This window comes from Trichoderma ghanense, assembly GCF_004382785.1.
Source record: "Trichoderma ghanense strain CCMA-1212 chromosome Unknown scaffold_10, whole genome shotgun sequence".
Classification (NCBI taxonomy): Eukaryota; Fungi; Ascomycota; class Sordariomycetes; order Hypocreales; family Hypocreaceae; genus Trichoderma; species Trichoderma ghanense.
Window position 1 is genome coordinate 175,952 of NW_027395673.1, and position 24,145 is coordinate 200,096.

The following is a 24,145-nucleotide window of genomic DNA, read 5'->3' on the forward strand; positions in this document are numbered from 1 at the left end:
AAGATATGCTTTCGTTGCCTCTCCCTTATGTTGCCATCTGCAAAGTCTACGCCCAAGATCCTATAACATTCTCTCAGCACAAAGTTGACACCACTGTTCATTCGCCTGAGGGTGAAGCGCCGATGCAAGAGAGAGGATGATACCTGGACAGGATAAACAGTTGATGGACAATTGCCATTTACAGTCAACATTAGAGAAGCTCTTTGCCTCCGGTTTCAACAAGCACGCCATTGACCTAGTCGACGAGCCCATCTACATTGTTCTCCCAGAGTATCCAATCGTGTCATTTTCCAGCACCCAAAAATTTCAGCTGGCTGAGGAGACACCAACTGACAATGCTCCTCGCCGCAATCACCGCTGCATGCAGAGGATCGGACCAAAGCCTCTCCAGCAGGCTTCGTCCTCACTTACGGATCGACCTATCGGAGCAGGCCATGGTCCAGGGAGACCGATCACTCGAGCTGGTCCAGGCCATCCTGGTCATGATTGAGTGGTACGGCTCGTCCGACGACTTGAGACACTTGACCTTTTACACATGGGTCCAGATGGCGGATGTCATGGTGCGTGAGCTAGGACTCTGCCCTTTGGAGCGAGGAGGTTGTGGGCGTGCAGCACACCGTTATTGCGGCCGAATCAAGGACGACGTGTGCTGCCTATCTAACCATGGCAATGTAGGCAAATTTACAGTTTACCTCTCTTCCTCCCTGCTCTTGTTTTGTCTGCTTCTCAATACTACGAATGGGCTGCTGACTTGAGCCACAGCGCAGACGTCAGCCTTCGCCGGCCCATGTCCATGGTGGTCTAGACTGGCGGCATGCGAAAGTGGAGGGACTCCTATGACAAGAACAGTACGAGTGGTGATGTCAAACGAGTGGTGGTGTGGTTGCGGTTGCAAATGATACCAGATGAGGTTGAAACATTGCGGATCAAGGCCTCATGCTCGTTGGCGCCAGCTGAGTCCTCGAGTCCCGCCGACCAGCACACCATGTCGTCCCTGGAAACCGGCCTTGGCAGATGGCGAGACGTTGCCCAGCCGGTGCTGAACGGTATGCGAAAAGAAGGAGCCCAGGACCTACACGTACACCCACGTCCTTCTTGCTCCATACATGCATCTCGCAGCTCACACTGCCCGTTTTCTGGCTGATGGCTGTTTGGCAACGGAGAAGCCCACGATAGGCTCGCTCCGGATGCACTTCTTCTACTGCCACATCAGGCTTTACCATGCTATCAGGCACAGCCAGCATCACCCCGAGAGACGCAGCTACCGGCCTTGGCAACTGCTGCTCGGGACATGGTCTACATCCGAGCCATCGAGTCTCTGATCCAGTCGAGCCCTTCGGCTCTGGACACCCTGGTCCTGTTCAACCTTGCAACCTTCCGCCGCTCTCCCACCGTGACCAGCATCCGGCGGGAGCAAATAGCACTTGACGCTCTGACCAATGTCCTGCAGTCTCTCGGCGACATGGAGAACCACAAGAGGTGGAGTCGGGTGCAGCCGCCGGAGGCTTTTGGCCGAGAGGGCGTGAAGCAGCATGAAGCAAATGAGACGCCACAACGGATGATCAACAACCTCGAGGTGATTTTGGTCATCGACTTGGGCAACTTATAGACCCCTTCTAGCCAGGAACTAGCCAGGGATCAGGCTTAGGGCCAGTATCGGTACAAAGATGCGATCATGCGATTGGAAGTTTCATCAGAGTGCCCGTCTACTTCTCTGTCAACCTGTGAGGGCTTCCATGCAACGCTGGGGAGCGTTATTTCGGCCCCCGAAATGGAGACTTTGGCAGAGCCAAACTCAGTGATGGACCCAGGGTGGCTGTTTGACGGTGGGTGTGAGTGAACTGTGTGTTGGTTCTGGTCGATGCCTTCTTGGTACATAGATGCGAGATGAGAACATGCAGGCAAAGCGAAGTGGCTACGCCAACGAGGACAGGCCACACCATGTGCAAAGCGTCGGAGCGACTGATAGATTAGCAGGAGGTGGAGGAATATAAGGCAGTACAAGAAATGAGACAGGTATTTGATGAGCCGGAGGAGGCGAATCAGAAGCTGTGTCTATCATTATTCCTTTCTTGCTTTTTCCTGCAGGCTGCATACACGTGCGTTATGTACATGTAAGTCGACAATCTGTCCGGTTACGATGTGAAACCCTGCAACGGGGCTATTATAGCCCAGACAGGGGGTTTCCATGCTGCATTGAGACTGAATGAAACAGTAAAGAAAAATAACGGTCAACCGTGATTTTCTCGTGATGATGTGGTCATGGTTTCTGGATCGCTTCACACCGACTGCACGAGTGACAGCCACAGCTGCCGGGACCGTCAGTGCTACATACAGGGCCGCAGGTTAACGGCGGCTATCACCTCGATGTCGTATTACCCGCTGCACTGGATCAACCGAGATTGATTAAGCCACTAAATATAACGGTTGACATGGACCAAAGCAGCACGATAGTCCAGGCCCTCATCTTGGTTACACATAGAGCAAGGAACTGGCTACACTATGGCAGGCCGAGGTGCAGGATACACACAACATCACCCTGCCTTCAATCTAAGGTGCTAGCCGTTAAGCCATCCCGCGGTCTGTGGAGATTTAGCGCCACGTTCTGGCATGGAGGCCTGAGAACCGGAACCCTTGGAAAGACAATGCAGGTTGGCAAATAAACATGAGGCCCGACGGTGCCGGTGTGGCTGCGGCTGAGGACAGGGGGGGAGGCATGTTATCTAGGTCCTGTGTGTTCTTTCTGCGAGGTATGCCAAGGCAAGGGGCATCTCGAGTCTGTTCTTTTGCCTGTCTTTTTTGTTACCCTCCCGCATGCCAAGCAGTGGTGCCTTGGATGCCTCGGACGCCTTGATGACGACAAGACGTTGCTCTCTCTCCGTCAGATCTGTACAAGCATCTAGAGCTGAGTCCCGGTCGAGGGTCCCTGGCATTTGCTTCTCATTGTGAGATTTACCTCACCTCCGCTATGTACGACGCTATTCAAATTAGCAATCGGGACCAATTTCCGAAACAGATCAAGGATCTGGGGTACATCTTCGATCATTCTCTTCTACCAATGCCGTGTGTGTCAGATGGCCAGCATCGTCATGTATTCCCCGGTTCCTGGATCTCGTACACAGTACGAGTTGATGCTCTCGCACACGCGCTAAAACGCATCTGAGCATCTGTGCATCTAGACCCGCTGCACGGGGCCGCCAACGGCCACTAAGCCAATCCTGGGCTATTTCAGCCAATCAAACGCCTTGCTGGAGATGAGAAATCGCCGCTAATAGTCACGTGACTACCCGATTCTCTTTTCGTGCTGCCTCAGCTCCACCGTCACCCCCCCCCCCCTTCCTTCGCGCCTTCCTTTGCAGCAGCTGTCTCAGCCCCACTCCCGACCGTTGCCATTATTTCAAGATCCGAATCTCGAGCAGCTCCAGAATTCCTGCATCCGAATCCAATCCAGATGCCGCGTTTCTGGCCATTGGCGCTTCTTCCAAGGCTTCTGGCCCTTGTTCGGCCATCTGCACCGTTTGATCGCCGTCTTGGCGGCTGGGGCTGATCGGTTGTACTTTCTTTTTTGCTCTGTTTCGCTGTCTCTTCATCTCCCTCTTCCTCCTCTGGGCTCCCCTACGCTTACACCATTTCCCGACCTCGATGGACGGTTATGTGAGGAGGGCTTTGCATTCTTAAGCTCGTTACAATCGTCTTTGTTCTTTTATAGCTCTCCTCCTCCTCATCGCCTTCCAGGCAAGAGACAACAACAGGGCAACCCAGGTCAAGAGGAGGAGCCATGGATAGCTTGCAGCAGCCCGTCCAACGCTTCAAGACCTCGTGCACCGAGTGCCAACGGCGGAAGCAAAAGGTAGGCAGTCCATCCATAATCCAAATATCAGATTCGCAGCTCGCTGCAGAAGTACTGAATTTCACCCCTTGCTATCAAGTGTAACCGGATCTATCCATGCTTGCACTGCAAGAATCGCTCAACGCAACGAGAATGTCGATTCATAGAGAAATCCGCAACCAAAGCGAGTGAACGGAGTCAAGCGAGAGCTGCAACAGCAGCTGAGACAGCCGCCAACGTCACAGCAAAAGGTCGGGGAGCTGGCTCAAAAAGACGCTACGACAGCAGCGATGATTCCGACTCTGACTGCGATTCCGAGTCTGATCTCGACATGGACGGAGAGAAGGGATCTATCAGACCGGACAGCGCCGGCGTGAACCCAGATGGCTTGAATGGCCAGGCAGCCGGGCAATCTAGTACGCAGATGAGAATGGTAACCCCCCCCCCCCCCTTGGTTCATCATCAACTGCCAGGTGGTGGAAAGTGACGGCATGCTTACATGTAACCTACCTTTTGCATAGACAAGTCGCAGGGAACGCCCACAGGGAAAACAGTACATGAGGTCGGCCGCGACTTGTCTAGAACTGCAGAGTGCCTTGGACGCTCTCCCGAGGCGGGAACACGTGGGTACGTGAATGGCCTTGTTTCTCAGCCTTCAAGTGATGCTCCTCAAGCTTACTGGGCATTGATGTTGCCTTGATAGACTCTCTCATCATCAGCTTTTTCCGAAACGTGAACCCGCACTATGGCATCCTTCACAGACACGACTTCAGTCGCGAATACGACCGTTGGTGGAAACGGAGGGACAGGAACTATGCGTTGCCCATCCCCTTGACATGCCTCCTACTGATGATGTGCGCATGTGCGTGCCAGCATCTACCAGTCGACTATCAGGCGAGGCTTGAGCGGATGCTCAACGCCAGTTGCCAGGACCGCACTGAAACTTATCATTATCATGCACGATGCCTCCACGGCGTGGCGCCTGTCGGCCGCTACCACAGAAACAATGTCCTGTGGCTCTTGCACTCGGTTTATTGGTACAAAGCTGAGGCCATGTTTACCGAATGCTGCCATGTATTCAACACAGCTGTTCGGGAAGCACAGGAGCTTGGTGCGTTGCATTATGGCCGGAGTAGCTCGTATGCTAATAGCTTGCTAACCTTCTGGTAGGGTTTGACTCCGAGAAAGATGCTGATATTCTGCCGAATTTTGAGTTGGAGATGCGGCGGAGAGCCTGGTGTGTGATAGACTCGTGGGACTGGTGAGTTTTGCCTCAAGGGTCATGGAAATTGCCTCCCCATCCTCCATTCTTCCTCTCTACCCCTCCCTTTTCTGGCTTTTGCTGTGGCATGAGTCGTCAACGCCCTGTGAGAAATTGCCGCTAATGCCTCACAGGCAAATAGCTTCGGGACTGTTTCGACAGACTTTGCTTGATCACAGCAAGTGTCGCGCCGGGCGCCCGTCATTGACCCTCGAGCCCGACGGACAGTTTTCGCCTTTGCTGCACATGGTCATGCAGTCGGAGCTGGTCCACCAACTGGCTGAGCGATTCTCTGCCCCGTCGAATGTGAAGACTCACGAGCAGCTCATGGAGTACAAGGGCATGGTTGACGACTGGATGATGAGCTTTCCCCCTATCTTTGCATTGGTGAACCCAGACAAGTCAAACGACAAGGAACAGGTCTGGATCGAGTATCATCGCCACTACAACTACACGATGGGATACATGATGCTCCTGAACCCGTTCCGACCATACATGAAGGAAACATACACAGACCAGACTTCGGAGGAGATGTTGGAGCTTCGCCGGGTCGTCATCGACTTGACACTGCTCCTGGTGAAAGTGTTGGACAACTGGCTTAAGTTCCTCACCTTTCGCGATGGGCGTTTCCATTTCATCATATTTTCTCTTGTCGACACGGCAACGGTGCTCAGCAACGTGGTGGTAAACGACAAGACCGGGACAGTTCCGAGACGAGACGACATTTACCGCGCTGCCAAGCTTGCCCTTGTGCTTCAGAGGAAGCTCTTGTTCCTGTCGGAATCGGCCAAAGTGGCGTTCAGGATTGTCCAAAAACTAGTCAGGCGCATGTTCCGTGGTACGCCTCCTGGATATCTGGCCTCTCTGGATGCGGACGATGGGAGCGACGGTGGTGACGCACATGAGGTTCTGCCGGCACCAAATCAAGTCTCTGATCGCGGTGCGCTGATGAGTGTCACGAACATCAATCCCGAAGATCCTGTGGCTCCTGACTTATGGGGCCAACTGGCTATCGAAGCCCCGATCGAGGGTGTTGCTGTGACTGGATCACAGCATGCGCCTGATGATGCTGGGCTTGTCACGTCTGGCCCTCATCATGGCATAACTGCACCCTGCCAGTGTACGGAATGCATCCAGCTGGCTACTCGCCCTCCGTACCAGATGATCGTACCCCCTGTTGTTCCAGCTATCGATGCTTCAAGTACAACAAGCGTGGCAGCCGGTTATACCGAGCCGACGTTTTCTTACGACGCCGATGTTGCCCCTCCGGAATACATATCCCCTACATCTTTGCAGATAGCTACGGTCACATCTCCAACTTACGCTGCGACCACACCTTTGAACCTGCTTGCCACTACACCTGCTTATGTCGAAACGATGTTTCCTGAGCACAACCCCCTTGTGTTGTCGGACGAAGCGTCTTTTGCACCTCCAGTTGACGCCACAACGGCCTCCTGGGACTATACTGCCTCTTCGTCTTGTGTTGCAGATACGCCGCTCTACATCGAGCCTGCACTTGATCACCATATCCACTCCGCATCTTCAGGCTTTGCGGCCGCTCCATCATCCACTGAGGTTACAGATTTTGCCACGCATTTCACCGCAGGCGCATATCCAGATTACACTGCAGCTACGCCCATCTATGTCGAACCCGCGCTTCTCTCAACATACAATATCATACCAGCTTCTGGGCATCTTGCGGTACCGTCTTTGGTCAACGTAGGGGCAACCTCTACGCATTCTCCTATGCTTCTCCCTGATACTTCTACAACTTACAGCGTTTCCACACCACCCATTTTGCTTACCTACTACGCTGATGCTGGACTGTACGCCACCCCCGAATCCTTCTACGACTCGTCAGCGTATGAATCTTCCGCGCTCCAGCCTTCGTCCGCCGGTTATGCCCCTTCTGCCTCGCACACTTCTCCCGGAAGTCATACATCGTTTGAAGGCTACAATCACCCTACAATAGTGTATGATACTCCGACATCGTGTACCGCTTCTTCCCTGTTTGACACTTCCGCTTTTCTCGCCTCTCCCGGTTCATACACTTCTCCCGAAAGCCATGCGGTTACAGAGGTTCAACCGGATGCAATATCTGCCGAGGAAGTTGTGCCTGGCGCGAGTGCCGATAACAAAAATGACGTCGGATCCCTTCACAACACACCGCCCTATACTACGCCTCCAAAGGATACTGGACATTCTGATGTATAATTGCGTGGTTAGCTGTGATGGTGTACACCAGTATCCGCTGCCGTCTTTGGCAACTGTTAGCGCTGGACCGGCTTTGTCAGGGTTGAAGCACGTTTCTGCCACATGCTTGAACTTTATCTCGACGATAACATTTAGTGGCAAGTCTGTGTTTTTTGGATATTTGCGTTTCCTTTGTAACATGGAATGGGTTGGATATAGCTGGACAATGCCTTTCTTACGCTGCCTTAATACTCTGGGTTATCTGTTATGAGTTAATACACATGAATACACGATGCTGCTAATTTCTACTTAACACTCATTGCTGATTTCCTTGCACTGAATAAGTGATAAGAGGTACAATATCATCCGAATGCGCCTAACCATTCCATTTCGGAATGCTTTTTGTAGAAGGGCAAAAGTTCCCTCGGCAGAGCAAGAGGTGGCCTCTCCAGGTTATCCAACCCCAACCATTCGTACCAAATACTATACTGTACCTATGGATCAAGGCACAAGCCACCGTCAAATGGTTAAACCTCGGCAACCGACCCGCAGAGACATGCAAAATTTCGGCACAATGCGTGAAGAGATGCGCGAGCTGCTGTTCGCATGCATAGCCGTGCGCATGCAAACGCGTGACGCCGCAGCGTATTGAAGCCCCAGCTGGTTAGTCTTGGTCAATAAGAACTCCAAGACTGATATACTGACCAGCTTCAAAAGTCCTCTCTTTGTCTCTCGACTCTCTCCGTCTGCATCAGTACAGGCACCCATCACAGCGCAAATGGGGTGGCTGCAGCCTCTCCGGGCGGCCAGGCTGTCCCCCCACCAGCGGAAAGTACAGGTACTCGCCGGGACCCCGCCATTGACGCTGGAGGGGCTCAAGGCCAGGAGCTGTCGTGCTTCTGCTTCTGCCTCTGCTTCAGCTCCAGCTCTGTCGCCTTTGACGTCTTACACATCATTGTCACCGCCTTTGCTTCGGTCAAGGCACTTTACCACTCTCTCTGCTTCTCTTGCTTCTACCTCCTCCTCCTCCTCCTCCTCCTCCTCTTCTTCTTCCCTTTCTCCTCTATACTCGTCTGCCTCACCAAGCCTTTCCCTCCCTCGCCTCCGTCTTGCTCGACGCCCTGCTGCCGCGGTTTTTCCTCCTCGAAACCGTCCGCCTGCCCGCTTCTGCTCCGCCATGTGTCGAGCCAGGGCTGGTCTCGAGGGCGGCTCGTCCTCAGCCCCCAAGCGCGAGCTTCTCCCCGCAAACGTCGTGCCTCGCCATTATCACGTTACCGTCGAGCCCGACTTTGACAAGCTTACTTACGACGGCTCTGTCGTCATTGACCTCGATGTTGCCGAGACGTCGAGCTCCATCTCCCTCAACACGCTCGAGCTCGAGATTCACGGCGCAAAGCTCTCCACTGGTGGCCAGGTCGTTAGGTGAGACACCAAAGGCTCCGTCCCTGTACTGAGTGGCTTGTTCTGTCGAATCAGATGGTCTAACAGCTCCTCTTCAACAGTGCCACGCCTGCCATTTCCTACGACGAAGATAGCCAAGTGACCAAGTTCGACTTCAATGGCCCCCACACCCTCGAAAAGGGCACCAAGGTGCAGCTGGCAATCGACTTCACCGGCCAGCTCAACGACAAGATGGCCGGCTTCTACCGCTCCAAGTACAAGCGACCGGACGGCACCGAGGGCATCCTGGCGAGCACCCAGATGGAGCCCACCGACGCCCGCAGAGCGTTCCCCTGCTTTGACGAGCCGGCTCTCAAGGCCAAGTTCACCGTCACGCTCATTGCCGACAAGAACTTGACGTGCCTGAGCAACATGGACGTTGCCTCCGAGACCGAGGTCCAATCCAAGATCACCGGCGGAACCAGGAAAGCCGTCCACTTCAACCCCTCTCCCCTCATGTCCACCTACCTCGTCGCCTTTGTTGTCGGCGAGCTCAACTACATCGAGTCGCGCGACTTCCGAGTCCCCGTGCGAGTCTATGCCCCTCCGGGCCACGACATTGAGCACGGCCGCTTCTCCGTCGACCTTGCTGCAAAGACTCTCGCATTCTACGAGAAGGCTTTTGGCATCGACTTTCCCCTGCCCAAGATGGATCAAGTCGCCATCCCCGACTTCGCCCAGGGAGCCATGGAGAACTGGGGTCTCGTCACATACAGAGTGGTCGACCTGATGCTGGATGAGAAGGCGAGCGGTGCCGCAACCAAGCAGCGCGTGGCCGAGGTTGTCCAGCATGAGCTGGCCCACCAGTGGTTCGGAAACTTGGTGACAATGGACTGGTGGGAGGGTCTCTGGCTGAACGAGGGTTTCGCCACCTGGGCCTCGTGGTACTCTTGCAACATCTTCTACCCCGAATGGCGTGTCTGGCAGACATACGTCACTGACGACCTGCAGTCCGCGCTGTCGTTGGACTCCCTACGAAGCAGCCACCCCATTGAGGTTCCCGTGGGTCGTGCTGACGAGATCAACCAAATCTTCGATGCCATTTCCTACTCCAAGGGATCTTGTGTGCTCCGCATGATCTCCACATACCTTGGAGAGGAGACGTTCCTGGAGGGCGTCCGCAAATACTTGAAGAAGTATGCCTACGGCAACACGCAGACCAGCGACCTGTGGGACTCCTTGGCCGAGGTCAGCGGGAAGCCTGTCCACGAGGTCATGACGGCGTGGACCAAGAGCGTCGGATACCCTGTCCTTACTGTTACCGAAAAGGAAGGCGAGAATGCAATCCACGTCAAGCAGAACCGCTTCCTCCGCACGGGCGACGCAACTCCCGAGGAAGACAAGGTCCTGTACCCCGTCTTCTTGGGTCTCAGGACCAAGGATGGCGTTGATGAGACACTCGCCTTGAAGGAGCGAGAGAAGGACTTCCCGGTGCCCAGCCTCGACTTCTTCAAGCTCAACGCTAACCACACCGGAATCTACCGAACGCTCTACACCCCCAGCCGCCTGGAGAAGCTGGGCCAAGCCGCAAAGGAGGGTCTTTTGACGACGGAGGACAGGGCCGGCATGATTGCCGATGCTGCCGCGCTCTCCAGCTCCGGCTACGGAAAGACGTCGGGCTTCCTCAACCTGCTGAAGGGATTCGATGCCGAGACGGAGTTTGTCGTCTGGAACGAGATCATCTCCCGGCTCGGATCGATCCAAGCTGCTTGGATGTTTGAGGATCAGGCCGTGCGAAATGGCATTCGAGCTTTCCTGAGGGAGCTCGTCAGCGCAAAGGCACACCAGCTTGGATGGGAGTTTTCTGACTCGGATGGCCACGTCGAGCAGCAGTTCAAGGCCACTCTCTTTGGCAGCGCTGGCCTGAGCGGCGACGAGACCATCATTTCCGCCTCCAAGGAGATGTTTGCCAAGTTCATCGCCGGCGACAAGTCGGCTATCCACCCCAACATTCGCAAGAGCGTGTTTGCGATTGCCCTCAAGTATGGCGGCAAAGAAGAGGTAAGCTTGTCTCGATACTCTGAAAATGCTAGAGAGCTACTCGAAAGACATATACTAAACACATCGCCATAGTACGAGAGCATCATCAAACTGTACCATGAGTCGACCAACAGCGACGAGCGCAACACGTGCCTCCGATCTCTTGGCCGCGCTAAGGACCCCGAGCTCATCCAGAGGACTCTGTCCCTGCTGCTGAACGGCGAGGTCCGAGACCAGGACATCTACATGCCCGCTTCCGGACTGCGCACCCACCCCGAGGGTATCGAGGCATTGTTCAACTGGATGACGGAGAACTGGGAGGAGCTCTACAAGAGACATCCTCCCAACCTGCCGATGCTCCCCGCCATGGTGTCGCTGCTGACGTCTGGCTTCACCAAGCCCGAGCAGCTGGCGCGCGTCGAGAAATTCTTCAGTGATAAGAACACCAACGGATACGACCAGTCGCTCGCACAAAGCAAGGACTCTATCCGATCCAAGATTTCCTGGGTGGAGCGAGATGGGCAGGACGTGGCGGACTGGGTCAAGGCGAATGGTTATCTGGAGTAGGTGGAATCACTCCCTGAAACGCATGTATCATATCACGGCACGTTAGAAAACAACGAGTGGGAGTACGAGGTGGGATACTTGGGGCCGGATTTTGATGCACTATACCAGGTACAATTGCTAATGCCATATAAAGCTGCATCTTTTTGTCCAAGCTATGAGATGATGTGTGGGATTGTATGACATGAGAATGTCGAGATGACTTATTTGACGGTGATGCATGAGATGGGGTTGAAGTCCAAGGGCGGACAATTACCTCTGTTGATGCATATCCCCGCTTATAGGCACCCTCCGCATAGCTCGGTGGCACCCGGCCGGAGTGGAACTGGAAGCAGCTTTCATGTGTGTCATTAGCCGGTGATTTGACTCATTGCGGAGTAGTTACCGATCTGTCAAGGTGGACTGAGGTCGTAGCTTATCTATCTATATAATAGCCCTGGAGACGCCTCTTTAGTTGAGGAGATTCACTCTTACAAAGGTTTCGCAAACGGACGGCTCACGTCTGCCACTCCTGCTGCGTCAAGGACTTTGCAATAACTGAATACTTCTTGACTCTTTTCCCCATTTTGTCCTATCCATCATCCGCTCGGTATGTTGAGCTTACTCGTCTTTCTTATCCCTCATTTTTTTTTGTTCTTTTTCCTTGTTCTTTTCTCGTCCTACAAACAAGTTCTGCAGCATCATCTTGGCTTGCTATCAGCCCGAAAATGTGCCCCAGAAACGCCGCCAGATTACCCGACCGCGATTTGCTGTGCATTCCATAGTCGTACATAACTTTGCCCAAATAAACTCTAATTGACGCAACACCTACAAAAAAAAAAAAAAAAAAAAGTCAGAGGATAATTCATCCTCCATCACCATTCTTCAGTCGTAAAATAAAAAGACTGAGGTGATTGTGACCTGGGGGCCAAAGAGAGGATGAGCTCCCACATGGCAGAGGAGAGTGACCGGGAGCTCGAGGTTCCGCCGCCGCTGCTGCCCGAGGAAGATGCCCAGCTTCAGGATGACGTGCTGCCTCGAGACATTCCTCATCGCACCACGTTCTACGACTCCGTCGTGGAGCGGCAGATGTCGCAGACGGACGCGAAGCTGTTCTACCAGCGGAGCCAGCTGGAGGGCTCGACCGCGGTAGAGCCGACGCATGCATCCTCATACACCGACCCCGTCGCCAGTCTCGAGTATGACGAGGACGATTCAGCCTCGGTGGGCAAGGCTTCTGTGGGCAAGCCTTCCGCTCAGGGGTACGACACTGCTCGGCTCGCGGCGGAGGCGTCCAGGGGAGTCTCCAACATCAACTTCCTCGATCCCCAGCCGCAGGTCACGGCAGAGCTGAGCTCCATCTCCAAGAGCATCCAGGACATCATCGCATTGAGGCGGAAGTACCTGGAACTCTCGCTGCAGCGCCCTGGAGATGACCCCAGAGACAGCCCTGACTGGGAGATTTACCCCCCTGGAGACAAGCCGGGAGACGTCTTCGACATGGAGCACTTCATGCCGCTGCCTCCCCGAGACGACAGCCTGACGTTCAGGCTGACGGATGCCGGCGTCTACGAGGTCTTCAGGGACTCCCAGTCCACCACGCCCGTCTTCGAGGTCCCGACCATCAGGCAGTTCTACATGGACCTCGACAGCATCCTGGCGGCCTCGTCAGACGGCCCGAGCAAGAGCTTCGCCTTCCGCCGCCTGCAGTACCTCGAAGGCAAATTCAACCTGTACGCCCTGCTCAACGAGTACCAGGAGACGGCCGACAGCAAAAAGGTGCCGCACCGAGACTTTTACAACGTCCGCAAGGTCGACACCCACGTGCACCACTCGGCGTCCATGAACCAGAAGCACCTGCTGCGCTTCATCAAGAGCAAGCTCAAGAAGAACCCGGACGAGATTGTCCTGTATCGTGACGGGAAGCACTTGACGCTTGCGGAGGTGTTTGCCAGTATCAATCTGACGGCGTATGACTTGAGCATCGATACGCTGGATATGCACGTACGTTGATCAAAAGCATTGGTGGGTGTTTACACGCTGACTTGGAAACAGGCACACGTAGACTCGTTTCACAGATTTGACAAGTTCAACCTGAAATATAACCCCATCGGAGAGTCTCGGCTCCGAGAGATTTTCCTCAAGACGGATAACCTCATCAAGGGCCGCTATCTGGCCGAGCTCACCAAGGAGGTCATTTCCGATCTCGAAGCCAGCAAGTACCAGATGGCCGAGTGGCGGCTTTCCATCTACGGCAAATCACCCGACGACTGGGACAAGCTCGCAGCCTGGGTCGTCGACAACAAGCTGTTTTCGCAAAACGTCCGCTGGCTGATTCAGATTCCCCGGCTGTATGACGTCTACAAGGACAACGGCCTGATGGAGTCGTTTGAGCAGGTCGTCACCAACATCTTCAAGCCCCTGTTCGAGGTCACGCAGGACCCCTCGAGCCACCCGAAGCTGCACATTTTCCTGCAGCGCGTCGTCGGTCTCGATAGCGTGGACGACGAGAGCAAGATTGAGAGGCGCCTGTACAGGAAGTTCCCCGTCCCCAAGGAGTGGAACACGAAGCAGAACCCGCCGTACAACTACTGGATCTACTACCTCTTCTCCAACATGGTGTCCCTCAACAGGTGGCGCAAGCAGCGTGGCTTCAATACCCTGATCCTGCGGCCGCACTGCGCCGAAGCCGGAGACCCCGAGCATCTGGCCAGCGCCGCGCTCTGCTGCCACAGCATCAGCCACGGCGTGCTGCTCCGAAAGGTCCCGCTGCTGCAGTACGTGTTTTACCTGGAACAGATTGGAGTGGCCATGTCGCCCCTGAGCAACAACGCGCTGTTCCTGTCATACGACCGGAACCCGTTCCCTCAATACTTTAGGAGGGGCCTCAACGTGTCGCTTTCGACCGACGACCCGCTGCAGTTTGCGTTTACAAAGGAGCCGCTGATGGAGGAATACGCGGTTGCTGCCCAGATCTACAAGCTCAGCCCGACCGACATGTGCGAGCTGGCCAAGAACTCGGTCAAGCAGAGCGGCTACGAGGCGGCTGTGAAGGAGCAGTGGCTTGGTCCCAACTTTAACAGGCCGGGTAGAGAGGGAAACACCATGGCCAAGACGAATGTTCCTGACCGGAGAGAGGAGTATAGATATCACACTCTGCTGACAGAGCGGGAGGTGTAAGTGATTTCTTTCCCGCTGTTCTCATGGAGTGATTGCTGACACGGTGTTGTATAGACTTGGCCGATACGCAACGTATGACCCGAATGCTGAGAAGAAGAGCACTAAAGCCGATCTGGCATTGAAGGCACACAACGCCAACATCCCCTCTGCAAGCGGCACTGAAGCTCCGTCTGGCGTTGCGACGCCCATCTCGGGCGTGACTCACCACAGCACCTCCAACGTCACCGCAGACGCGCACATTTCTGGCAGCGACCCGATGATTTTCCCGGGCATTCTCAGCCGGGACTCGAGCCGCCGGAACCTGGCCAAGACGGATAGCTGGGGGGTGCAGTCTGCCGAGGTTTCTAGCCCGGGGACGGACTGAAGGAGGGACATGATTCTGGGGGGAATTTTAGGTATAACGGGTTTGGGTTTTGGTGCGACTATGAATGAGAAGGATTTGCTGCTTGGATAGAGAGCTAATATAATGAGCGCCCGCTTAACACGCGCTCTTTCTCGTCAGCATGATGCTGTTTCGTTGACGATACGTATGTGGCCATACTAAGTCGAGTGTTGAAGAAACTGTCAGAATGCTAATGAGCTTTGTTGCGATCGAGGCGGGAGAGTTGGCTTATGCGGGATTTGGAGATTGTCAAGGAGTTCCAGACACACTCAATCTTATGAATTATTCTGCATGCGGTTATACCGTTACTATAGTTCCTTAGCTATCAATCTTGTGAAAAGAATTTCTCAACGAAGACACAATGCTGCCTTATGTCATGTCCAGTATATCCACAATGTTGGCCCAGTCGTTAGAATAGCTTGAATGAGATATAGGTAGCCGTGAATACGAAGCGCAAGGAAGGTTCATTAACACTACCAAAAATACACCAGAAGCCTAGTCCCAGCCCAACAATATCTCTTATCATTCGTTGACTCATAAAGGAAATAGAAATCGAGGCGTTGAGGATAGCGAGCAAATCGATTAAGTGATCGAGCGTACTCCGCTTGCCGTAACAGCAATATAAGAACTGGCCTATCCATTCTCTTATGCATTCGTCATGCGAGTCAATGAGCGTATTGATCTGTTATTTTTCATCCCGCCTCGTTTTCTCAAGTCTTTACAGGCCTGCAAATAGACCAGATATTTCGTTTCAACCGTCGTAAAGTGGTGTGATATTAATACTCCTGGTGACAGTCATCATTCCTCATTATTTCCTATTCCAACACCAATCTCATCACATCCTAGTATAGAAAAGAGAAGACAGAATTAACAGTTATGCAAAGTTCAGCATGTCAACAAAACTGAAAATCGACGCCTCCGCCGTCAGCGCATCAATGAAATCAGCCTTTGTAGCATTCGCACCAAAAAGCTCCATCTGAAGCGAAGCATCCGCCACCGCCGCCGTCACAGGCGGAAGCGGCTGCTGCTCGGCCACGGGCAAAGACGGGGACGAAGAGGAGGTGCCGCCGCCGCCGCCGCCGCTTTGCTCGGGAAGGGAATGCGTGAGCGAGATGCTGGCGGCGTCGTCGGGGAAGAGCTGCTGTATGGCTTTGCCAAAGATGCCTCTGCATACGGAGGCGACGGAATATGTCTTTTGGAGCTCCTCGAGGATCATCATGCACATGTTTAGCATGTTGAGGCCGAGGCGTCGGGAGAGGGCGTCGCCGTATTTGCAGTTGAGGAGGTAGACTTGCATTGCAGGGACGAGAAGCGTGGGACTAATGACTCGCCATGATCAGTATTTTCAAATAGTAGATAGAAACGGAATCCGAGGAGACGGGATAAACTCACGTCATTGGCCCGGCGTAGGAAAAAAAGTTGCCCTGGGCCAGAGCATAGACAATGTTGCACGTCTTGGAGGCGGCAGACATGGCCTTTCCCTGCATTTCTTGCTGCCATTCCCTCTGGCGGTAGGTGGGAAGATCAGAAGGAGACTCTACGCTACACGGCCGATAGAATGTGATCAGTAAGGCTCTGCATCAATCAATTAGTAAAATATCATATGGCGAGGTGGAGGAAGGATAACTGACTGATAATGTAGCTGCAGATGGTAATAGTAGAACGTTGCCAGTCGGGATAGCATCGGATCTGGATGGTCCGGCATATTCAAGCGCATCAACTCTGCCTCGAGGGCATCAATCTGGCTAATCGTTGGCTTTGGCCGTCGAAGCTGATAGCACGTCGTGAGCGTCCTGCCCAGCAACTTCGTCATCCGTATAAGCTGCGTCCAGTATTCCGCCAGCCGTGGCAGATCCCTCGGCAAGTAGGCCGAAGTGACCGACTCCGGGATCCCCTCCAGATCGACGGCAATGTCCGAGACCAGAGGGTCCGACGTGTCGGACTCGTCGAGGTTGATGCGCAACGGCCTCCCGAGGGAGACGGACAGCCAGCGGTCTCGCCAGAAGCACGTCCACCAGAGTCTGCGGAACAGGGAGCGCTGCCGTTCGGTGATGGACGAGTTGTAGCCGACGGAGTCGATGTCGCGGTGGAGGCCGAGGATCTGACAGAGGTTGATGGCCTTTCCGCTCCACTGCCATGGCTGCATGTGGTCTTCTATGTCTGAGTTCCAGAAGCCCAGAAGCAGGGCTCCTTGGAGGAGGATGAGGTTGTTCTTTTCACCGACATTGTGATATGCACACTATGTCGAGGATCAGCATGATGATGCAAAGGTACCCTTTGTGCAGGTGTGAATAGACTTACAACTGCACGAGCAAACATCTCGGCGCGGAAGGCCTTTCGGGATGCAAAGCCTTCATTTTCATATACATCCGCAGGCATGTACTGCAAAAAAAAAAAAAAAAAAAGTCAGCTGTAGGTCCATCACTGATCAAATAGAAGAATGATTGCTAGACTCACATTACTTGCAATCGTATAAAGGCCCCATAGCAATATCAGATTATACTCATTCAGCCGCTTCGAGCGGTGATACTCTAGCAGCTTGTCGGCTTCCAAAATGGGCATCATGGGGTGGACATGATGGAAATACGCCAGGATCAAGCTGTCGGAAGACGCTTCTGACAGGAACGAGTAGACGCCCTTGCTGCGGAGAAAGGCCTTTTCATCCTCGGTGAGGATCGTCTGCTTTGCTGCCGGCATGAGGAGATGCTTTGGTATGACGTGGTCAGTTGTGCATATGTGCATAGTCGAAGTCGGTCCCCCTGTTTGCTCGCCTGCAGGGATGGATCATCTGTCAGTTAATGAAAAAGCATAGAACAGGATGATTTTCATATCCGGGGATGTACCAACCAATGTAGTACGGAACCCGGCCTTCTCTTCGCGGATGCCCCAGAGCCGCTTCCACCATTTCAACGCCGAGCTGCTCCTCGTCGGCAGTGCTGGGGTTACTGGACGCAGCTGAAACTCTGGTATCAGGCGTGCCCAGCGGCGCCTGTGAATCCCGGACTGGCGCAGCGTCCACCCCGGGGCTAGACTCTGGCGAGGAGAGATTGGGACCTCTGCTCTGCCTGCTACTAGCGGTGTCTCGCATTGCCGAGCTCTCGACATAGTTACGCGGAGCCGGGAACACGGTAGTGTTGCTGCTGCCCTGCCGAGAGCTGTGGGACGTTGTCGTGTGGCTTGCAGTTAGCAATCCGGCTAGACAGATGCCAAGGGCTTTTTTCCCATCATGTCCTACGGAGTCATGAGAGATAGAGAGAGCTTTTGTTGTCTTACCGTTTGCCCTGTCTCGGCTTCAAGACGCATTCCGTCTGGTCCTGCTCGCAACTAATACACGGCACTCCCGTCATGGACACGCTGCATCGCACCTTGCGCACCCGGCAGGTCTGGCAGGCAATGGCAGAGCGATAGCGACGAGTCGACATGATTGTCCCCTTTCGGCCTCTTCGATGGGTAATAGCTTCGATATTGCTCGTTTTCTCGCAGGGCTTAGCCTCCAAAGGGATTCTTCCTTTGACCTGATGGGAAATAGAGACGAGGAAGGGCTTTCGACTTGCATGAGCAGGAAGCCTCGGGATATTAAACCTCGGACTTGAATCCAACGTCAGCCGAGGATCAGACGCTGATTCGCTGGGTGGTGGTGTTGCCCCAGTTTATATATCAGAATGATGCTTTGTCTGTTCAGTTGAATTAGACTACATCATAAGATGAGTAATCTCTCCATCTCGAGGCTGGAAAGGGGGGAGAAGGTCGATATCAGGCTATATGGAAGATGTCAAAAGGGGCCATATGTGGTTCAAGTCTTGAAGAATCGAGTCATGGTAGGAATATGCAGCAGCATCTCGGTAATAGATCCCAGACGAAGATCACTAAACGAGGCCGGGCAGGGTGGAGAAGCAACGGAGCGGCGGTCGGGGGTCCCCCGGAATGCCGAGGAATCTCAAAAGTCCATGGACTCGGCGCGCCGAAAGGGGGTTGAATTCGAATGGTCAAGGGTCGGATGCACAATGATGCAATCAACCCAAGCCGCCAAATGGCATCTCGTTGCAGCAGGGTCGAGCAATAAATAGCGGTCGCTCCGCTGCCGGCACCGAAGTCTCCGGACCTCTTCTTGGTGGCCTAGCTGTCCACGGATGTAACATTGAAAATTGATCACGCAGGTCATCAAGATTTGGGGATCATGACGAGTCGAAGTGCGTCGCGAGACATGCCGATTCCGCGCTCTCATTTCAAGAAAAAAAAAAGACAACAACTGGACCGACTCGCTCATAATGCACGTATCCGGTAAAGTTGATGGCCTCGCGATGATCTCTCTTGACATTTCCAATCTCCAGCTGTTGGAGTCTCCCGATTAATCAACCACTCCAAAGAGCCATACAGAAATGTCGAAGTCTTCAATTGCTCTCGTCACCACCGCTCTTTACAGAGATGATCGAGTGTAAATGGCTGGCAAGGCGGTTGAGTGAGACTTGTCTCTGCGGCAAGCATGTACTGGATTTCCATGTCAACTCCCTACCTATGGATGAAGTTCCATACCAATGAGCGCAGGATTCGAGCTGCATGGCCGCTGGTGTGAGTCCCTGATTTCGCAAACCCCTCAATTCGTGCCGCTCGACCACATGTACAGACCGAGTTCAATCCATCCAATCCCCATCGACAAACTGTCCGCCACATCAACGTTGAGCATCAATAACAATGGCAGTCAATGCTACATTCACTGCCCATCTTCTGGCGTCTCTGAGTCCCTTGTCCATCGGGCTCTCGGTCGTTTCGATTCTACTACTGAAAGCCCTTCACGGACTGGCCACCGACCGTCTCCGACACATTCCAGGCCCTCTCATCGCTCGCCTCACCCCAACCTGGTACTGGTATATCGCCTGGAAAGGCATCGAATGCCGAGTCATTGCGGCGTTACACAAGAAATACGGACCAGTCGTTCGCATTGCCCCCAACGAAATCGACATATCCGACGGAGCAGCCGTCCCTCCCGTATATGTCGACAACGGCGGCTTTCTCAAGGTTCCCGCATACAGAAACTTTGACATCGACGGCTTTCCCACCATATTTTCAGCCGTGGATCATGCGCATAGAGCAATACGGGCCAAGGCAGTGGCGCCTCTATTTTCACAGCAGGCGATTAACAACAGCAAGCCGGCCATGCAGCGGATCATCAACACGGCATTGTCTGAACTAGAGCGCAGAAAGTCTCTCGCAGGAGGCGCACCAGTCGATTTGCTGGACTTGTTCCGCTGCATGGCGATGGACGTCATGACGGAGTATCTAGTCGGGGATTGCTTCAGCAGTGTCGGCAGCGAAAGACTCAGTGCAACAGGCTTCGTCGACAGTTTCGCTGCGGCAGGGCGCTTCTTCCATCTTCCAAGCTGGCTCTTCAGCGTAGCCGACTATTGTGCTTCAAGCATCGACAAGAACCATGTATCAATCACCAGAAGCATCAATACCGTTCATAGCTTCTCTGCCAAGGTCGTTGATGACAGCATCACGCAGGGTGACAAGGCAACGTACCAAGGACGACTGCTCAAGGCTGGCATATCACGAGAAGAGACTATTGCGCAAGTCGTCGACATCATGTTTGCAGGAACAGACGGGATGGCGCGGATCTTGGCCGTCCTTTGCTGGCATATGGCTCAAGCCCCTGACAAGTGAGCTCTTAATGGACTCTATACACACAAGAGATTTCTTCGAACTGACGCCCCCTTGCTAGATACGACCTTGCTTTCAAAGAGATCGTACAGAATCCCGATACCGATGCCCGATCGCTTCCCTATCTCTCCGGAGCAGTCAAAGAGGCTGCCCGTCTCGCACTCGCAAATCCCACTCGCCTCGCTCGAATCGTCCCATCCGGCGGTCTTAAAGTCCCAGGCCTGCCCGCCATCCCGGCCGGGACGAGCGTTGGCATCGGTGCATACGCACTGCATCTGAACCCAGAGGTATTTCCGGCGCCGTGTGACTTTTTGCCAGAGCGCTGGCTGGAGTGTACGCCCGAGATGCTGCGGGACAGCTTCTACTTTGGCAAAGGGTCACGGCAATGCATTGCGCGAAACTTTGCGTCTGCCATCGTGTGGTGGGCTGCTGAGGCTTTGGTTCTGAAGCGTGCGCTGGATGGCGCGGAGCCTGTGCAAGAGAGGATTGAGATTGTAGAGTGGTTCAACAGTAAGCAGGTGGGCGAAAAGATTGAGCTTAGCTGGGCATAGGCTGTAGAATGTGAGACAAAGCAACGTGGGAGACGCAGTAGCATAGGGCACTTGAAGCGGTGTGGCTTTATATGTAGTTTGTGGCCAGGAGATGGAAGTTCTGAGTAGTGCTTGAATATGGGTTGATTTTAAATATATGGTATGCCATGGATGCCGGTACCGTATAGCTAATCGAAGTTTGAAGAACAACTCCTGCCTTTGAGACACACGACTCTGTCTACAACCAATCAGAATCATGGCTTGTCCGTCGTAGGAGTCTTCAACGCAAGCTTCAGCTCCTCAAAAGCCTTCAATATGTCCATCCTATTCTCAGTCATCCAGACCTCGCGAGATTTCACACCAAGCTCACCCTTGTGCATGGCATCCATAATCTCAGGCACCTCCCCCTCCTTCCTTGCAAAAACAAGCTGCGGCCGCGTAGGGCTCACCCGAAGCTCCGCCCCCTCAAGCGACACCTTGACCTGCTCCGAGGCATTCTTGCCCCCCGTCATGCCGTAGCTGACAATTGCCGCCGGCTTCCCCATCCATTCGTTCCGGAGGTAGTCGATCGCGTTCTTGGTGCTTCCCGCCATGCCGTAGTTGTATTCGGGGACGATGAGGATGTAGGCGTCGTACTTTGAGATTTCCGCGCTCCAGCGGCGACTGTGTTCGTGGGCGTAGGTTGCTTGGGAGGGGACTTGGTATGGAACGACGGTTTCGTCGTAGATGGGCAGCTTGAAGTCTGCTAGGTCGACTAGCGAGAGCTTTGCTTCGTTTCCGCCTTCTTTCTCGAGAATGTCTTTGACAATGGTGGCGACTTCGGGGCCGACTCTGAGCTTTCGAGTGCTAGTGATGATGATGGCCACGTTGGCCTTGGATTGCTTCGATGTAGTCATCATCGATGAGCGCAGAGGAGTACAATTGTGGAGAGAGGGTTGAGAATGGGTTGATGGATCGTATCTACTGGATGGGAGAGCAACTACTTATATCTCCAAACAGCAGTAAGCCCGGTCGCCGTCGAACGTCTTCTTCTACTACTTCATATTGGCCCTAATATTGTAGCTATAAGCATCTACATATATATGCAAACTACCTGACATGGTTATAGTCTCCTCCTACCCACAACCCCCTAGTTATGCAGGCCGTGTCTCGACATTGCAGGTGGGTTCTATTCCGTCTTTAGAAGGAGTACTTTGATACTTGTGATATGGGTCTCAAACTCTTTGCTAGTCATGTGTGAGTCTTCATTATGTACATTACCGATGCTCCAGACGAAATACTGCAATATTGGTTGAAAATGAGTGGCGTTTTTTTGTTAGTGGTTGTGTTGCACTTGCGCCAGGTCGTCGTCTGTTGATCGACGGTAAGTTTTGCAATAATATTAAAGCAAGCTCATTATATCTCTGACAATTTTCCGTCTGTATGAATGACATGAGGTTTGTTGGCCAACCCTCTCTTTACTCTTGAGTCTCGCCAAACGTGATCAATCCGGTCGACCTCCTGCCTGTGATCCCTTTCATCTCTTCGAGCCTTGATCTAGTATTGAGGCCTCAACCTCACGTCACGGCTCAATATCTAGCACCAGGGATTCTCGCAATTGAGCTGCCTACAAACTTGATTATCCAGGCACATTTGAATGAGTCCACCAATACCAGCATCCCGTGAGCGTCCCTGTAGTCTTCAAAAGGCCCCTGCAAGGATCCCGGTCAGCCCGAGATGGATCTATCCCAATGAGGAAAGAGTACAAAGGTACATTGATCTCGGCATCTGCTCATGTTTCGTAATCACATCAACCTTCTCCCAGATGACTTCACCTACGCTTTACATGCCGACTTTCGAGGCAGTTGACGGTGGCCAATCTTTTCTCCTCCTTGCCACTGCATGCCAGTCCTTGTTATCTCCCACCTGCCGGCTTCATCCTGATCCCCACGTCCAAGACCATGTCTGCATGATGGTCCATCTGCCCCTTCACCAATGGCAAGCAAGATAGAATTCATCAACCTGTCGCACCCCTCGCAAATTTCTTCTTCTCACTTGCAGCGCCGCGCGTACTCACACGCTGCTCGGGTCAATCATGCAAGAGCAAAGCTTGCCCGCAAAGAAGTTCCCCACGCCGATGATGTGGCGCCGGTTGATCCACATCCAGGGGACGGTGAAGTTGCCAAATCCATCGTTGTGAGGAACCGGTGTTTGGCTGAAACAATGCCTATGTGTCAAACCGGGGCTCCTGATCCCGTCAATCACCTTGCATCAAGCCGTCGGGATCCCTTTGGATGCTTTGTCAGGCCCCTCTCGACCTTGGAGCATTACCTGTTTGATCATTGTGAGTTTGTCTGTAGCTGGTGGTTGGTAGTCTGGCGTAGAGACGACATCATCTTCGCTAACAGTTTGAATTTAGACATAACAATCGTCACCACCCAATATGGATCCAAGTGCGTGATACTCAGAGATGCAAGTTTTGACCACCACCAGCTGCGAATGGCTTGGATCCAGCTGGCCATGTCACACGTGGGCCTTTTGAGCAGTACCTTTCTATCTACCTGCCGTCACCTATACGAAGTCTATCGGAGAAAGGAATACGTCACTTTAGCAACACGGTATAGAATATCGTGCCTTCACGCCATCAGGGGCGCCATTGATAGGGCTGATTGCTCGGCGAGGGACTCGATAATTGCAACAATCATATCCTTGGCTTTGGATGAGGTGAGAAAACCAGCCTGTGTGTTTGTGAATCAGCTGAAAGGACAGAGCTAATATACCTTGTATGTCCACAGCTCCAGGCTGGCAATATCCCTGCCTCCAGGCAGCATGTGCGTGGACTTGCGGAATTGGTATACCGCTCAGGAGGGCCACAAACCCTCGGCATGAATGGCTTACTGAAGCATCTCTTTGAGAAACTCGCCTTTGACATGAGACTCCTCTTGGAGGAAGATACATGTTCTTTGGGGCTGATTACGTTTGTCGCCCGAGGAGGAATGAATATGCCCAGCACTCACACCAGCAACATCGTAGCGGGGGCAGCTCCATAGTCACGGACGAGATGATATTGATATTTCGGTCATACGTAATGAACAATTTACACGGGATTTAACAGCAAGTGTCTCTGAGAGTGCTACAAGTCAAATGTTCAAATATATCGGCCTATATCA

The 24,145-nt window shown here is 53.4% G+C and overlaps 7 protein-coding genes across 7 annotated transcripts; 5 read left to right on the forward strand and 2 right to left on the reverse strand.

Moving 5' to 3' along the window:
* Nucleotides 1–3,642: 3,642 nt before the first annotated feature.
* CCMA1212_007632 (uncharacterized protein) lies at nucleotides 3,643–7,304 on the forward strand (the record flags this gene model as incomplete). The annotated part of the gene is made up of 7 exons (XM_073704796.1): nucleotides 3,643–3,649; nucleotides 3,753–3,850; nucleotides 3,930–4,245; nucleotides 4,351–4,456; nucleotides 4,504–4,940; nucleotides 5,000–5,081; nucleotides 5,225–7,304. The coding sequence occupies 7 exons, from the start codon at nucleotides 3,643–3,645 to the stop codon at nucleotides 7,302–7,304; spliced, it is 3,126 nt and encodes a 1,041-aa protein (XP_073556593.1).
* Nucleotides 7,305–8,061: 757 nt separating this feature from the next.
* Nucleotides 8,062–11,270, forward strand: CCMA1212_007633 (Aminopeptidase 2; the record flags this gene model as incomplete). The annotated part of the gene is made up of 3 exons (XM_073704797.1): nucleotides 8,062–8,705; nucleotides 8,786–10,724; nucleotides 10,797–11,270. The coding sequence occupies 3 exons, from the start codon at nucleotides 8,062–8,064 to the stop codon at nucleotides 11,268–11,270; spliced, it is 3,057 nt and encodes a 1,018-aa protein (XP_073556492.1).
* A 915-nt stretch (nucleotides 11,271–12,185) lies between these two features.
* Nucleotides 12,186–14,790, forward strand: CCMA1212_007634 (AMP deaminase; the record flags this gene model as incomplete). The annotated part of the gene is made up of 3 exons (XM_073704798.1): nucleotides 12,186–13,250; nucleotides 13,302–14,422; nucleotides 14,481–14,790. 3 exons carry the CDS (start codon nucleotides 12,186–12,188, stop codon nucleotides 14,788–14,790), a joined length of 2,496 nt encoding a protein of 831 aa, XP_073556597.1.
* Nucleotides 14,791–15,682: 892 nt separating this feature from the next.
* Nucleotides 15,683–18,230, reverse strand: CCMA1212_007635 (uncharacterized protein; the record flags this gene model as incomplete). Its single annotated transcript, XM_073704799.1, has 7 exons — nucleotides 15,683–16,127; nucleotides 16,201–16,383; nucleotides 16,440–17,047; nucleotides 17,110–17,190; nucleotides 17,266–17,579; nucleotides 17,656–17,963; nucleotides 18,082–18,230. 7 exons carry the CDS (start codon nucleotides 18,228–18,230, stop codon nucleotides 15,683–15,685), a joined length of 2,088 nt encoding a protein of 695 aa, XP_073556598.1.
* A 1,270-nt stretch (nucleotides 18,231–19,500) lies between these two features.
* CCMA1212_007636 (Trichodiene oxygenase) lies at nucleotides 19,501–21,017 on the forward strand (the record flags this gene model as incomplete). The annotated part of the gene is made up of 2 exons (XM_073704800.1): nucleotides 19,501–20,465; nucleotides 20,528–21,017. 2 exons carry the CDS (start codon nucleotides 19,501–19,503, stop codon nucleotides 21,015–21,017), a joined length of 1,455 nt encoding a protein of 484 aa, XP_073556595.1.
* Nucleotides 21,018–21,250: 233 nt separating this feature from the next.
* CCMA1212_007637 (uncharacterized protein) lies at nucleotides 21,251–21,892 on the reverse strand (the record flags this gene model as incomplete). The annotated part of the gene is made up of 1 exon (XM_073704801.1): nucleotides 21,251–21,892. The coding sequence occupies one exon, from the start codon at nucleotides 21,890–21,892 to the stop codon at nucleotides 21,251–21,253; it is 642 nt and encodes a 213-aa protein (XP_073556596.1).
* A 1,078-nt stretch (nucleotides 21,893–22,970) lies between these two features.
* CCMA1212_007638 (uncharacterized protein) lies at nucleotides 22,971–24,025 on the forward strand (the record flags this gene model as incomplete). The annotated part of the gene is made up of 2 exons (XM_073704802.1): nucleotides 22,971–23,699; nucleotides 23,771–24,025. 2 exons carry the CDS (start codon nucleotides 22,971–22,973, stop codon nucleotides 24,023–24,025), a joined length of 984 nt encoding a protein of 327 aa, XP_073556591.1.
* Between the last annotated feature and the right edge of the window lie 120 nt (nucleotides 24,026–24,145).